The 16,860-nt window shown below is 39.6% G+C and overlaps 1 protein-coding gene and 1 long non-coding RNA gene across 6 annotated transcripts; one reads left to right on the top strand and one right to left on the bottom strand.

Annotated features, from left to right (window-relative positions):
• Positions 1–515: 515 nt before the first annotated feature.
• Positions 516–12,816, bottom strand: THAP1 (THAP domain containing 1). Of its 5 annotated transcripts, none has more exons than XM_038559921.1 (4): positions 12,043–12,799; positions 11,079–11,470; positions 7,956–8,151; positions 516–4,153 (listed from the first exon to the last, which is right to left on the bottom strand). In XM_038559921.1, the coding sequence occupies exons 2-4, from the start codon at positions 11,129–11,131 to the stop codon at positions 3,779–3,781; spliced, it is 624 nt and encodes a 207-aa protein (XP_038415849.1). In that variant the 5' UTR covers positions 11,132–11,470; positions 12,043–12,799; the 3' UTR covers positions 516–3,778. The 5 variants fall into 5 exon arrangements, with proteins under 5 accessions (XP_038415849.1, XP_038415850.1, XP_038415851.1 ...); XM_038559922.1 differs by lacking the exon at positions 12,043–12,799 and adding an exon at positions 11,563–11,818; XM_038559923.1 differs by lacking the exon at positions 11,079–11,470 and having other exon boundaries at positions 516–4,087; positions 12,043–12,816.
• LOC119869549 lies at positions 11,958–16,222 on the top strand. The gene is made up of 2 exons (XR_005371413.1): positions 11,958–12,400; positions 12,782–16,222. It is a non-coding gene; the product is annotated as an uncharacterized LOC119869549 (long non-coding RNA).
• The last annotated feature ends 638 nt before the right edge of the window (positions 16,223–16,860 follow it).

Below are 16,860 nucleotides of genomic sequence, written 5' to 3'. Positions count from 1 at the left end.
GTAGCTTCTAGTCTTCTTGGCTTGCCTCCCCAGGGCATGGAAACGTCACCCCATGAGCACCTAGGAAAAGGGTGATCGGAGTCCTGGTACTCTTGGCCTGCTGCACCTGAGGTAACTCCTCCACCCTGAGTGGAAGCTGGGTGGAGGGAGTCCTGACATTTTGGCTGCACTTGCCTACAGATTAGCCTTTGAAACACAAATCTAAGGGGCTATGGGAATACTGGCTGCCTCTTCTTCCTTGGGAGATACCACAAGACTTGAGTGGGTACTTGAGGAGTGAACATTATCTTCTTGGCCATATCCACTCAGAATGGAGTTTCTGTAGCGCTCGGCTTTGTGTGTGTGTGTGTGTGGGGGGGGTGGTGGTGGTGACGGTGATGGTAGTGGTTTAGGGCTAGAATAAGTTGTAGCATAAATACCACAGGCTCTTAAAATTCTTTTAGAGGTTTAGATTTTCTTGAATGTTTCATTTGCTGTATGACCTTAAGATAATAAGCAGAGATCTTAAATGGTTCTTTAAAAAAAATTTTTTTTTAACCAATCATGGTAATTAGGGTGAACATGCAGCCATTCCAGAAGCCATTTGTCTATTGTTACTATCATATAGTTTGTCTCACCAAAAATAGTTTAAAAGAAAGGACATTTATTCATATCCCTTAGGATATTTTAAAAATGAGAATTTGATCATCTCAAAACCCCAAATACTATGAATTTAGAAAAGAATATAAATTCTTAATAGATTTGAGTTTAAAAAATATTTTATCATTCAGAAAAAATTCTCAATAGAATAAAACAACATCCAAGGTAAAAAAGATATCAAGACATGAAATTTTAAGAGCAAACTTTTCCATTATTTTAAGTACAATAATTATAACTGCTTTTTTGCTTGTTTGTAAAACACTGTTTGCCTTTAATATTTTTTTTCACATCAAGGATTGTATTTTAGTATACAATATATAAAATCATAATGCTCAGAAACACCAGTTACCATCATAAAAGCAATGCTGTTTACTCACTGGTCATCTGATTCACATGGTTGCCAATATCAGGAAGAGTAATAATCAAGCAGATTTGTAAATCTGCTCTTTTTTCCTTTAAATGCTATTTATGGATGGCTGCCTTTAAAAAATTCTGGAACATTAAACAGGAGTTTTCATTTTACAGATCATATGCACTTTTATTATTTTATGTTGCTTACTACTGACTTTATAAAAGCCATAAGTGTTGGATATGTATGTATATTTTTTTAATAACTAAAGATGATCAGAGAATATTAATTGAACCAAAAAAAATCCATATCAAGTGAAACTTTCATTTGCCTTCATCATTACTGTCACACTTCTAAGAAAGGGATTACACAAATTATAGTTAGAAAAGAAAGATTTCATGTGCTTGGACTTCCAAGTAAAAAGTTTTGCTAATAATTTTACACTGTTTACTGCAATAACAGAATTATTTTTAGTTCACATAACAGGTATACAATTACTAAACATTTAAATTATTTTACAAAATTTTAAAACGTCTTTAACTCGGAATTTGATGGTTCAAACTATGAAGCAGTCCAAAGTGAAGATTATATTTCCACTATAACCAAGTATAAAAAGAATGGCAACTAATTCTATCCTAAACCAGAAACCCATTTTAAAGAATCTCAGAAGAATAACTGCTTAAATGTAAACGGTAAACGACTTGTTATGGATATTTTACAAACATATTTCTGCAGGGTTTGGAAGTTATGCTAGTGTTCAATCATTTGTAAGTCCCTTCTAGTTCTAAAATTCTATGATTTTATATGCTTTCCTAACAGTTCTATTAAGAAAGTTACTTATCAGTATTGCCAGATTACATCATCACACATAGATGGAAATTTTAGTATGTTACTGTATGTGCTTAAAATAAATGTAATCTTTCAGAATATGCTGCAGTTCACATAAATCTCCCCATCACATTTGTTCCAGACTGAATTTCAACATGCTTGAACAGAACCTATTTCCTTTATGTGGCAATGAAATAAACAATACAGTAGACAAAATAAAATTTTAAAACATTCACCAAATGTTACAGCTCATATTCAGAAATAACCACCTGTACCTCAAACTCCCTATGTTAAACTATGACAATTTATTTAAATGCAAACAGCTGGTATACATGCTGCTTGCTCAGTTCTTTCCAAATAGGGATTTATGTTTGTTAGGAAAAGAAACTCCAGGTTAAATCATAATGTTACGATGCTAAGTAATTGGGATTGCCACTTTCACAATTCAATGTTGGATTCTTAGTTTTGGGGACACATACACACACTACTTCATGGGTTTCCAAAACAGTGATGAGATCCATGAATAACTAGAAAACATCCTCTGATTCATTAGAGTTAGTTCTGTATGCATTAGACCACATAACTTCAAGTAATCTTCTCATTATAATTTTCTATTTTTGAAATACTGGTTCATAAAAAATCAAGGTATCATCCACTGGCAGCATAGCAGTAAATTACACTGAAAACCACATGTACAAAAGACACTTTTGAATGTCATTGTTTCATATTTTTAATACTGCCTTAGAAGACCTGTTCTTCAACTACCTCAGTGTATTCTGAAATGTAAAATAATTATAATAGGAATAATTATTCTAAATCTAAGTAGATAATTCCTAAGGCAGTATTTGTTTACTCAGAACATATTTTCATTTCAAATATATAACTAAAACTTCTCACGTCAGAACACAACTCATAGTTTGAACAGAAACTTCAGTGTTTAAATCTCAACGTTCAATAACAAACACTACATATTAGGTTGCTTTGGAATACAAATCACTCGGTTAAATAAATGGGATATAATTTCTAACTTGTGTTAAAAGTGAAGAAATCCTTTTTTATGTGAAGATGTGACCAAAATCAATTGGTCATATTACAGTAGAAATCAAACTCTACTGACACAACACATTTGTTAGAGATTTGTATACAGATATAACAACAGTTGGGAACTAGATGCTCCTTAAGCTTGGGGGTAATGAAAGAAAAAGGCATACTATGGATCAGGCCCCCATTTTTATTACTTGTTTAATAACAATGCCTACTTTATTGAAGAATGTCTCTTCCACTGGAAATACACTTCTGGTTTAATAATGTTAGTGGGGAAAAAAGGCAGACCCACTTTTAAAGAATGATTCATCCTTATTTACCTACATTGACTAGGTATAGAATGACTCTTCATTTTCTGCTCTGAAGATAACCAATTTATTTTTTGAAGTTTTGACTTGTCAACTTATTTTTGATAAGTGATTAAGAAAGATAAATCTTCTGACTTTACAAATAAGAATATGTGAATAAGAATATATATATTTTCTGAGAAGTTACATCTCGTGATCTGACCTATACTTCTGACTTACAATGTAACTAAATTCCTTTAATAACCTGCATTAATTTTAAATTTTAAACTTAAATTGTCCTTGTTATACTGTTCACATTCACTTTATTTCTCATTTTTACATTTCTATAAATACCCAAAAAACAAAACTCCTCAATTTGAAACCAACTTATATTGGAGTTCTGAGGTTAGTCTTTAACTTTTAAGATATTTTGTTAAAATGTAAAAACCCTGAAATTAGAAACAAAAATTTTACAATTTTACAGTATATATCTAATTTATTTAAAAAAATATTCTGAATTGTTTTTATACAAGTAATCAAGTGTTATTTTTTCAAATGAAACTCCTTTATAGGCTAGAAGAGGATGTGTGGTGTTGCCCCATTAAAAGCCAATACAAATATCTTTTTTTTTTTATGCTGGCACTTCAACTATTTCAAAATAGTCATTCGGCAAAATCACATAACCTCTTTCTGATATGTCGTCCTTCTCTTTCTGGAAGTGAACAACCTCCTTTAATTTTTCAAGCTGTCGTTCTTGTCTTCTGCATCTCTGCTGTGCAGTCTTGAGCTTCTTTCGGAGTTTTTCAACTTGTTGTTCTAGCTGATGAATCCTTTTTCTCTGGTGCATTGTATCCTCCACAGTATAGTTGTGGTCACAGAAAACTGAGAGATTATCAGGGGTCTGAAGAGGAGGCATTAGTAATCCAATAGCAGCATCAACCTGGGAAATGGGAGGTGTTAAAGGAGGTGGGGGAAGCTGTTCTTGTGGCTCCAGAAGATCTTCCTTCTACAACAATAATGCAAAGTAGGTTCAAGTTTAGTAACTACAAATAACAATTTAAAAGAACCCCTGTGGAATTTAAGAATGACATTTTTATAAGTTGGACAACCTAGAAGAAAAGGTTAAATTTTTAGAAACACACACTCTTCCAAAACAGGAAGAAATAGAAAGTATAAATAAACCAATCACTAGTAATGAAATTGAAAAGGTAATCAAAAAAGTCCAGGACCAGATGGTGATTCTATCAAACACTTAAAGAGTTAATACCTATTCTCCTCAAAATATTCTAAAAGACAGAAGAGAAAGGAAAGCTTCCAAATACATTCTGTTAGGTGAACAATACCCTAATACCAAAAACAAAGACACTGAAGAAAACTACAGGCCAAAATCCCTGATGAACAAAGATGCAAAAATCCTCAACAAAAATACAGGCATATTTGACAATACATTAAACACTCAACAATACACTAAAAGGATCATTCACCACTATCAGGTGGGATTTATTCCAGGGATGCAAGGATGGTTCAATATTCATAAATCAATATGAAACACTACATTAACAAAGGGTAAAAATCACACGATCATCTCAATAAATGCAGAAAAAGCATTTGACAAAATTCAACATCCTTTCAATGACAAAGTCTCAAAAAAGCTGGCTTAGAGGGAAAATACCTCAAAATAATAAAGGCCATATATGAAAAACCCACAGCTAACATTACACTCAGTAGTGAAAACTGAGAGTTTTTCCTCTAAGATCAAAAGCAAGACAAGATGTCCACTCTTGCTATTTTCATTCAACATAGTACTGTAAGTCCGAGCCATAGCAGTCAGACAAGAAAAAGAAATAAAAGGCATCCAAATTGGTAAGAAAGAAGTAAAACTATCACTATTTGCAGATGACATGATACTATACAAAGAAAATGCTAAAGACTGCAACAAAAAACTATTAGAGGTAATAAGTAAAGTTGCAGGATACAAAATTAATATATGGAAATCAGTTGTGTTTCTATACACTAATAATGAAGTAGCAGGAAGAGAAATTAAGAAAATAATTCCATTTATAATTACACCAAAAAGAATGAAACACCTAGGAATAAATTTAACTGAGGTGAAAGACCTATGCTCTAAAAACTACAGAACACTGATGAAACAAATTGAAGATGACACAAATAAATGGAAAGATATATCATTTTTATGGACTGGAAGAATTAACATTGTTAAAATGTCCATACTACCCAAAGCAATCTATAGGCTCAATGCAATCCCTATGAAAATACCAACAACATTTTTCACAGAACTAGAACAAATAATGTTAAAATTTTGTACAGAACCCACAAAAGACTCCAAACAGCCAAAGCACACTTGAGAAACAACAAAGCGGGAGGTATCATAATCCCAATTTTGAGATATACTACAAAGCTGTAGTAATCAAAAGTGGCACAAAAACAAGACACATAGGTCCATGGAATAGAACAGAAAGCCCAGAAATAAACCCATGCTTATATGGTTAATTAATTAATCTACAACAGAGGAAATAAGAATATCTATTAGGTAAAAGACTCTTCAATAAATGGTGCTGGAGAAACTGTACAGTTACATGAAAAAAAAAAAAAGAAACTGGACTTTTTTTTTTTACACCATATACAACACTAAACTCAAAATGGATTAAAAACTTAAATGGGAGGGACGCCAGGGTAGCTCAGCAGTTGAGCATCTGCCTTTGGCTCAGGGCGTGATCCTGGGATCAAGTCCTACATCAGGCTCCTTGCATGGAGCCTGCCTCTCTCGCTATGTCTCTCATGAATAAATGAAATCTTAAAAAAACAAAACAAAACAAAACAAAAAAACACCAACAAAAACTTAACTGGGAGACCTGAGACCATAAATATCCTAAAAGAAAACATAGTAATTTCTCTGACATCAGCCTTAGAGACATTCTTCTAGATGTGTCTTCTCAGGCAAGGAAAACAAAAGCAAAATAAACAATTGGTACTATACCAAAACAAAAAGCTTTTGCACTGTGCAGGAAACCATCAACAAAATTATAATGCAACCTAGTGCTGGGGTGCCTGGGTGGCTTAGTCAGATAAGTGTCCCACTTTTGATTTTGGCTTAGGTCATGATCTCAAGGCTATGAAGGGGGGCCACATGGGGGGCTCTGTGCTCAGCAGGGGGTGTGCTTGAGATACTCTCTCCTCCTCTGACCTTCCCCCCAGTGCTCCCTCTAAAATAGATAAATCTTTTAAAAAATAAAATAAAAATAACGTGCAATCTATTGAATGCAAAAAGATATCTGCAAACACTATACCTGCTAAGGAGTTAATAACCAAAATATATACAGAACTTAGATAACACCACACCAAAGAAATATAAAATCCAATTAAAAAATGGGCAGAGGACATGAACAGATATTTTTCCCAAAGACATACACATGGCCAACAGACACATGAAAAGATACTCAATATTACCAAATCAGGGAAATGAAAATCAAAACCACAATGAGTTATCATTTTAGATCTGAGTGACTAATATCAAAAAGACAAGAATTTACAAGTGTTGGCAAGGATATGTGCTGTTGGTGAGAGTGCAAATTGGTGCAGTGACTGTGGAAACAAGTATGGAGATTTCTCAAAAACTTAAAAATAGAATTACCATATGATTCAGTAATTCTATTATTACTGGGTATTTACCTAAAGAAAATGAAAACACTAATTTGAAATATGTATCCCTATGTTTACTGCAGCATTATTTACAATAGCCCAGATACGAAAGCAAACCAAGTGTCCATTAATAGATGAATGGATAGAGATGTTCTGTGTGTGTATGTTGGGGGGGGAGGATATACACATATATCTATACATGCACATACATATATACACACACATTAGAATATTACTCAGTTATAAAAAAGAATATTACTCAGTTATAAAAAAGAATGAGATCTTGCCATTTTTCAACATGCATGGACCTAGAGAGAATTATGCTAAGTGAAAAAAGTCAGAGCAAGACAAATACCATGTGATTCCACTTATATGTGAACTCTAAAACACAAAACAAGTGAAAAAACAAACAAGTAGAAACAGACCCATAAATACAGAGCACAAAGTGATAGTTGCCGAGGGGAGGGGATGTGGGGATGGGAAAAATGAGTGGAACGTATAGGCTTCCAGTTATGTGTTCAAGTCACAAGGATGAAAGCTATAGCATAGGGAAGATGGTCAGTGGTATTCTAATAGCTTTGTGTGGTGACAGATGGTAGCTACAGTGTGGTGAGCACAGCATAATATGCAGATTTGTCTAATTAGTATGTTGTACATCTAAACTAATGTAACATCATCATGTGTCAATTACACTTTGATTTAAAAAAAGACTTTTTTTGTGAATCTTTAAGATAGAAACAATTTAAAACAAAAAAATTTAAGTTTTAATTATACTTTTTCACCTGAAGTAGAAATGGGATGCAAAAAAGAGAGAATGATAAGATTTTATTAAATACAAAACACTTAAACTGAGGGGGAAATACTTTGGAACTGAAAAAGAAAACCCAAAACTTATCAACATACACATAAGTAGTACAGAGTGACCTTAAAGTAACTTACAAAGCTAGACTGACTTTCTTAGTGTGAGTATATTTAACTTTAATAAACTACACTTTGTAGTTTTAAAAAGTACATCATTGTTAACAGTGAGTTATCTACCAGTGATGGCTTCTAGGTAACACTGATCTTCTTTACATTACTTTCAATTTTCCACAATAAAAACATGAATTTTATAAATAGAAAATCCATTATATTAAAACACACATTACCTTGTCATGTGGCTCAGTACAGAGAAATATTGTGGGTACAGCATTCTCTTTCAGCAACTTGTTGTTGCACTCCCTCTTAAAGCAGTCCGGAGTAAAGTGCTCCGAACAAATACTGCTATATTTGGTGGGTTTAAAGTTTTTCCTTCGGACAGCTGCCTCCCATTTTTTGCAAAGACTGGGTCGAGTAAGAGGGAACCTAAGAAGAAGAGATAATTCAGTTCTCTGACCTTATTTTAAAAGAAAAAAAAAAAAAGCACATCTAAACTTTCATGTTTAGGAAAGAACCATTTTATATTGTTGTTTACAAGCTAAGGGACATTTGATTAAAACACTAGCTCTGCAATTTTTTTTTTTTTGGACGGTTTTTAGTTGTGCCTTTATTCACCTGAGTTAAGAATGTTTTAAAGATCCTATAAATAAAATGACCAACTACTAGGGTGTGATAATAAGTCAACCCTCTCAGCATGGAATTTTTTTTTTAAGCCGTATTTGTGGGTGTTCTCTGTGATGCATCACTGAATTCTACTTCTGAAACCAATATTGCACTGTATGTTAACTAACTAGAATTTAAATTAAAATTTTTTTAAAAAATAAAAAGCAGTATTTGTTATAGGAATCTTTTGATCACAGGGTGGTTACGAGAATGTCAGAAACAATGATGCAAACAATATAAATAAGACAGGCTGGGGATCCCTGGGTGGCGCAGCGGTTTGGCGCCTGCCTTTGGCCCAGGGCACGATCCTGGAGACCCAGGATCGAATCCCACATCAGGCTCCCAGTGCATGGAGCCTGCTTCTCCCTCTGCCTATGTCTCTGCCTCTCTCTCTCTCTCTCTCTCTCTGTGACTATCATAAATAAATAAAAATTTAAAAAAAAAAAAAAAAAAAAAAAAAAAAAAAAAAAAAAAAAAAAGACAGGCTGATTAAAAATTTACAAAATGTAAAAACATACATATTGAAGGTCAGCCATGCAGACAGATGCATGCAATGGGAAGAGGAGATGATGGGAAGCTGGAAGTGGAAGTCAAGGGACATGTGCAGTACTATCACTGGTCTCCCTCCATTACTTTCAAATAAATGAATAACTTATTTTCACTAACTTTCACTAAGTGATACAGGTATTGCACACACATCTAAATACACAAGGGTAGGGCAGCCCGGGTGGCTCAGTGGTTTAGCGCCGCCTTCTGCCCAGGGCCTGATCCTGGAGACTCAGGATTGAGTCCCACGTCAGGCTCCCTGCATGGAGCCTGCTTCTCCCTCTGCCTGTGTCTCTGCCTCTCTCTCTCCTCTCTGTGTATTCTCAGACATAAATAAATAAAATCTTTTTTAAAAAATAAATATACAAGGGTAATCATATAGCTTCTCTGTCTCATTTATTAATGTTTAACTTTTTATGTCAAAGATACTAAGAGTTTCAAGTAAAATATATACTATAGGGTAAATCTGTACTGATTTTTTTTAATCAATGAAAATAAAATTATATGTTTATATCTACATACTGCAGAAAAAGAAGGTTCTAGTTCTCTTAGGATCAATTTGACAAATATGAATTAATCGAATTATAGTCAAATCATAATGATAAATTTAAATTTTCATGTATTCATTTATTTATATATGTTTGGAATTGAAAGGGGGTGGTTGATTAGTTTCATGAACTTGGATGCCCAAGTCTCTCCTCAGGTTTGGGAAGTTCTTATTTGTTTTTTAATTTTTAAGTTTTTATTTACTGGGGCACCTGGGTGGCTCAGTGGTTGAGCATCTATCTGCCTTCAGCTCAGGTTGTGATCCTGGGGTCCTTGGGATCTAGTCCTGCATTGGGCTCCCTGCAGGGAGCCCCCTTACCCCTCTGCCTATAGGTCTCTGCCTTTCGTGAATAGATAAATTAAAATTTTTTAAATTTATTTTTTAAAAAGATTTTAATTTACTTATTCACAAGAGACACAGAGGCAGAGACACAGGCAGAGCGAGAAGCAGGCTCCATGTGGGGAGCCCAACGTGGGACTCGATCCCAGGTCTCCAAATCACGTCCCAGACTGAAGGCGGCACTAAACCACTGAGCCACCGGGGCTGCCCAATTTTTTTAATTTAAAAAAATAAAAGTTTTAATTTATTTTAGTCTTCTGATTTGTTTTTAATTCCAGCATAAGAATATTATTGATCTTATTTTACCTCGAAATCAACTGGAATATGTCCATCTGGCCCAGAAAAGTGGGCTTAGAAAGGGTTTATATTTACTGTGATTTTACTTTTCCAAGTCAAGTATCTAGTGAAATGGGGAAACTGGAAAGCCAAAGGATGCTTCAACTCCATGTTCTAGCTTCTCTTCTACATAAGGTATGCCAGAGCTGGACTCTGCTATCATGAAGAACTAACCAATCTTTGGGACAGTTCTTTTCTTTGCCCAGAACAGCTGCTGCCACTGGGCCACCATGTAGAAAGTGGTAGAAGATCTCTGCTGGAAATGGCCTCCAGAAATACAACAGATGGTAGCCATCACCAGTAAAATTCAGCCCCTTGGGCCTCCTGTCTTACACACTACAATGATCAGGCTGTTCATGATGGAGTTCTGTGAGAATAATTCCCATCTATTTCCAAAAAATTGTTCTTTATAGGTAAGAAGGAGAGGCAGATCAGCTCCTCCTTTGACCCAATCATTTGACAGCCAGCAGAAACTATTTCTGATGTGTGAACGCCATCCTTAGTTTCTAGTACCAATGAAGGGTTTTCCACATTTTTAGATTCTTTGATTAGAAACGGGGTTGTGCAGAGCTGGCTGTAACATAACAGTGTCACCGTCTTCTGATCTATTCCTACACTTTCAAAGAACTGGAAGTCAATTCATCAGCTTTCAGAAATTCCAACAAATAAAGAAGTGATCTCAGGATATACTGAAGTAGATCCTGGAGTGTTAGGTGCTCTCAGTCGTCCTGCAGGTGGAGGGCAGGATGGGGATGGTGGTGGTGGTCCATCAATCAACACTCAGATCTGCGTGGTAAGGCACTCATTTCCCTGGGTCCCTCTTCTACTAAGCATAAAATGCACCCACATCCCCTGTTACACACGACCCCACCAAAAAAACTGACGGAATACTTAAATTTTGCTTTTGTAATGATTTACTTACGTATAATTGCTATAATTTGCCATCGGTTTGGTAATAATAATGTAAATAATCATATTTATAATAACGTAAAGTCTGTAAACACTTTATTTGGCGGAATGAAAATGCCATCGAGTCCCACTTTGCAGACATCCGATGATCACGAGGTCGTTTCTCCCACAGGCCTCTCTAGCCGCCAAAGCCATCACGGCCCCGGGACCTGTGGGCTTCCTCGGGGGCGAGCCAGCTGTGCGGACCTGGGACCCCATCGCTGCGCGCCAACTGAGGTCCTGGCCGTCCCAGAGGCTCCCTCCAACAGCCAGAGGTGCCCCGAGGTGGGCCCCTAGGCACTGAGTGCACACGTCCTCCCCGAAAGCCTGAGCTGCTGTGAAGCTGGCCTCCCAGGCACGCCAAGGCTGGGAAAAGAGCGGCTCCGTCACGTTCACAGCCTCTGTCTCGGCTCCGTACTGACTCAGGAGGCGCTACTACGCCCTCGCTGCCCTCTTACCCCGAGCAGAGGCTCGCGCGGCGCCCACGGACGCCGCTCCTGGGGCGCCGACACGTCCACGGCAGGCGGCGGACGAACCCCGAGCGTGGATTCCGACTCTCGAGCGCAAGAAACGGCCATGGCAGCCACGCGCAGCCGGAGGCGGCAGCACGAGAGCTCCGACCCAGGCGGGTACACCCGCCGCCCGGCGGACGGGGGACGGGGGACGGGGGACTAGGGACCGCGAGGAGGACCGGCCTGCCCCGGCCCCTCGTCGAGGCTCGCGCGCACACCCGCTGGCCCCGCCCCGCCCCGCCCCGCCCCGCCCCGCCCCGCCCCACTTATCAGGGCTCGCGCGCACACGCGCTGGCCCCGCCCCTGCCCCACCCCGCCCCTCATCCGGGCTCGCGCGCACGCAAGCTGGCCCCGCCCCCGAGCCTAACCGGCCGCTCGCCCCCAGCCCGAGCTGGGCCAGCCCCGCGAGACGCGCGGGGTACTTACTTGTGGAAAGAAACGGGCTTATCCTTATCGTACCGGTTCTTGCAGCCGTAGGCGGAACAGGACTGCACCATCCTTCCGGCCTCCACTCACTTCACTTCTGCCGCTCCCGCAAGCAGGAGAAGCGGCTATCGATGCCGCTGCGCTGCGCTTTGACACCCTCACTCCTTCTGTAGCTTTGGTCAACAGTTTCTGTGATGATAAGCTCCCCCGCATTGACTACTGTGCCCGTTTTGTTGTTTGCATTAGCAGAAGGACCACAGCCATCGCCCGTCTCCCATCTCCAAGATGGCGGAGGCAGCTTCAACCTCACCTCTCGCGAGGAGTTTGTCCCACTGTCTGATGAGCCCCGAGGTCAGAGGTAACGTTCCTTGGGAAGCAGGCCATTGGCTAAGGCCAGGCGTTGCGGTAGTGGGTGGGGCCTCCGAGCTTCCGGAAGAGGGAGAGGAAGTGTTTTGGGAGTAGCGGAGAGGCGAGGGGAGGGGACGGAACCGTGAGCGCGGGGCTAGACTCCGCCACCTGCTTGGCCCCGTGTGTTAGTTTATCTGGGACGATGCGGGGTGGAGAGCAGCGGGGTCTTTGGGTGTGGTGGCGTAGAGGAGGGCAGGTATGAGGGTGAGGCCTTTGGGTAGCTCTTCCCGTTTCTCTCAAAGGGCAGCCACAGATGGAATATGATCTGTGAAACTCTGTGGACCCTTGCCCACATCGCCAGGCTTCATCCCATTCATTACCTGCCCTGCAGGTGTCACAAGGCTCTGAGGGCGCAGGCGCCTGAACTGTGGCAGTGCGAGCGGACACTCGCTCCCGCCGGAGGGCGTAGCGGTAGTGCCCCGCAGGTGCCGGGTGGGATCGCGAGCTGCGCGGGTGGGTCCGTCCGCTTGCCTCCGGCGGCGTGCCCTCCCGTCTGCAGGTCGGGGCCTGCGAGTCTGCAGCGCAGGCTGGTGACGAATTCCACGGCTCTATTGTACTCTTTCTGCCTACCCCCGCCTCAGTCCTCGTGGTTCCCCAGGGTTCCATCCTCCGCCCTCCTCCTCCTTAACACCCTGCTGCTTGAGTTCAATAAAACGCTCTGATTTCCTAATGGTCTTCTATTTCTTATGTAAATTTTTCTGCCTTCGATTATCCTCTGTGAATTATGTGTTCAGTTGCTTAAACCGGAAACCTTAGATTTCTTTCCCACTCTCTACATCTGTTTGATGACCAGGATAAGTTTATAAAGTAAGTAAATACTTGTTAAATCCATCCCTCCTCTCCTCGTTGTTCTTGATCAGGCCCTCTCGCGTTCTCTTAACCATGCAACAGCCTCTGACTGTCCGAGGTCTCGTTTTGCCTCTCCAGTCTATCCTCCACAGAAGGTAATTGTCATACACCTGTTCACATCTTCAAAAGCTGCCTCTACTCGATAGTGTCATAAAGCCCTTGAGGACCGGCTACTTCTACCTTTTCACTGTATTCTCCATCCACTTGTCTTTAACTCTTTCCTACCATCATGTTTCACACAGGGCAGGCATTCTCCTGGCTTCCATAAATAGCCTGTTTGCCCTTAGGCTGAAATGCCTCTCACTGACCTGTCCACCTTCAAGATGTGGCTCAGGTGTTATGTTTTCTAACATGCTTTCTCTATCCTCTTTTTCTTAAGCCTCTCAACTTAGGCACCTCTCTTGTTCCAACGAAAACTTTGCGTTTAACCTCTCTGTATATGAACCATACGTTACTGTATGGTTGTCCCACTTCATGGACTGAGGCCCTGTTGAGGAGGACTTTGTCTTAGCCTTGTAACCCCAGCAGCTTGCAGTGTCTGGCATTAAGTATCTAGAAAATGTTTGTTAAATCAACTGGGCCCAGAAAACTTGAGGAATTTCAGAGCCATATCCTTTCACCAAATACTAAAATAATAGTTTATTAGCATTTCCAGGGATAGACAGAAATTTCTTCTGTGGTTTACTGTGCATGCAATAAGGATGAGAATGTGATAGGGATGCCTGGATGGCTCAGCAGTTAAGCTCTGCTTTTGTCTCAGGGCATGATCCTGGAGTTCAGAGATCCATCAAGCTTCCTGAGGGGAGCCTGCATCTCTCTCTGCCTATGTCTCTGCCTCTCTCTCTCTCTGCCTCTAATGAACAAATAAAATAAAATCTTTAAAAAAAAGTGTGATAGCTGCTTGTGAACTGAAAAGTATATTTTAACTAAGAGTTCACTGAAATTGACTCATCAGCTGATTCAGCAGATATTTACTCAGCATTTGCTATGTTCTATGCACAGTTCTAGGGACTTGAGATACATAAATGAACAAGACAAAGATTTCTGCCTTCACGGAGGTAATAGTCTAGTGGAGGTTGGAGGGGGCAGACAAAGAACATAAAACCATATGACATGTTAAAAGGTGAAAGGGGCTATGTGGGGGTGAGGAGGTTGCAATTTTAAATACAAAGGATAGGACAGGCTTAGTAGAGACTACTGAGCCAAAATTTGGAATGGGTAAGAGTTAGCTAGAAATATATCTGGGGGAAGAGTCTTACAGGCAGAGGGAATGGCTAAGGTAAAACTCTTGAGGCTCAGTGTCCCCAGCCTGTACAAAGAACAGTAAAGGGGCCCGTGTGACTGGAGCAGAGTGAGCTGGGGGGACAAATAATAAAGTCAGAGGAAACAGGCTGAGGTCATGTAGGGACCTGTAAGCTAGCGTAAGGACTTTGACTTTTACTCTGAGATGGAGAACATGGTTTACGCAGAGAAATGATCCAGTCTTTTAAAACCATCACTTTGCTGTGTTGAGTATAGATAGCAGGGGGTACTTAGAGGCAGAGAGACTGATAGGCAGGCTTCTATGGCAGTGTAGGTGAGAGAGGATGGTGGCTTAACCTGGCTGGGAATAAGGAATAAGAAGTGATCTTGTCTTCTCTCCTTTTCTTCCCTTCCATTTCTTTATTTACATTTATTGAGCAAATGGCAGACATTATGCTAGGTCTGGGAATATACTGGTGAGCAAGATTAACAGTCCCTATCTTCACAGAGCTTATTGTAGTAAGGGGAAGACAGACAATAAGAAGGTGAATAAAATAACATTGTGCTGAGATGCCTGAATACATAGAGGAGGGGTCACTAGCTGGGGTAGGTGGATCATCTGAGAAGGGAATATTTCGCTGAGAAAGAATGGAAAAAGATCTAACACTGAAGAATGAAAACGGGGAGGCTGGGAAGAGCATTCTCCATACAGGGAGTGTGTACTGAGGACCCGTGGCAGCAGCGAGTTTAGTTATTTTCTGGGAACTGAAGGAGGCTGCGGCATGAGTCCAGGAGCCAGGGGAATCAGGGCATGAAGTGAGGTTGACATACGTTTAGATTTTAAGTGCAGTAGGAAGCCAATGAACCTTTTTAGGCAGGGAGAGACATGACATTTTTAAATGTCATTCTATTAGATGAAGAGCTTTTCAGAGGGGCAACAGTGCAAGTGAGCAGCAGACCAGTAAGAGGCCATGGCAGGCTAGTAACACAGCTTGGTGACTTGGACTAAGGTAGTGGTAGTGGAGATGGAATGACCAGGATTTGAGAACATGTTGGATGTAGAAATGTCAAGGCTTTGTGCTAATATGAGAATGCAGAAGAGAGAGGAATCAAGGTATTACATTTATGGCTTGAGCATTTAGATGGAGGGATGGCCTTAAAAAAGAAAACAAGTGCTATCCTCTTCTCCCCACAAAATAGAGGACTTGCAGAGTGGGAGCAATTTCTGAAGTGCAGTCATCAGTTCTGGGAGTGTAGGACTGGAGAATGTCAGAAGAAAAAGACCAAAAGTACTCAGAGGTTGGTCATACAGGCTACTAAGGAAGCATGCAAGGATCACCAACCAGTGCAGAGCACTCTTTTGAAGTTTGTAATAATTTTTAATCAGTTTGTTTAGAGTGAAACTAGTCAGTTTAGTTACTTGGTTGGATTTCCTTTAATGAAGTTCTCTTCTTCAGTCCCCCTTTTTGTTTTCTTTCTTCTAGGTATTAATAACTTAGAAGTGAAATCTATATTTTTATTATTTATTGACAATAATCCTAATGTTTCCTTACTTTGAAATGGTAAATTTATTTTAGTATATGTGCTGCCAAAGCAAGCACTGCAATGGTAAATTTATTGACCAAGTAAATTGCCTGTAATTTTTAAAATATTAATTGAACTGAATGTTGAATTTTTCTAACCCCCCCCCCCGAATTTAAATTTTCACTCTTGTGTAGTCTCACATTTAATAGAAAAATAATTTCCACTTTCTCTAAACTAATATATATGCATTGTCTGTTTTTCTTCTCTCCTTTGCCCATTTCTTGTCAACATATTTCTTAAGGCTCATATAACTATTCTCTACTCACCCCTCTCTGGTCAAGGGGTGATTGCAGGGAACATTTATTTCAAAGAGGATGATCTGTCTTTTTAACAATTCAAATGGCCATTAATCAGTTGAATGAATAAATTGTGGTATAGTCATACAAAGGAATACTATACAGCAATCAAAATAAAGAAACTATGACCCGCAACAATATGGATGGTTCTTACGTAATATTGAAGAAGTCACACAAAAGCAAATATATGATCCTGTTTTTTTACAGAGTAAAAAAGGGTTGGTAAAAGTCAAAAGTTACTTTGGGGTAGAGAGGGAATGAAAGGGGGCATATGAGATGGTGGTAATGTGTCTTTTGACTGAGGTGATAGTTAAACAGTGCGTTCACTTCATGATAATTCATCATCTGACCCTGATGATTTAGAAAATCTCTGGTGTAAAAATCTGAGGGTCAGTGGAGGGGAGGTGGGTGGAGGATGGGGTAACTGGGTTCTGAGCAT

Source organism: Canis lupus, chromosome 16 (genome assembly GCF_011100685.1).
Source record: "Canis lupus familiaris isolate Mischka breed German Shepherd chromosome 16, alternate assembly UU_Cfam_GSD_1.0, whole genome shotgun sequence".
NCBI classification, from domain to species: domain Eukaryota; kingdom Metazoa; phylum Chordata; class Mammalia; order Carnivora; family Canidae; genus Canis; species Canis lupus.
The sequence above is the reverse complement of the archived record's forward strand: the minus strand, read 5'-3'. Positions and strand labels throughout refer to the sequence as shown.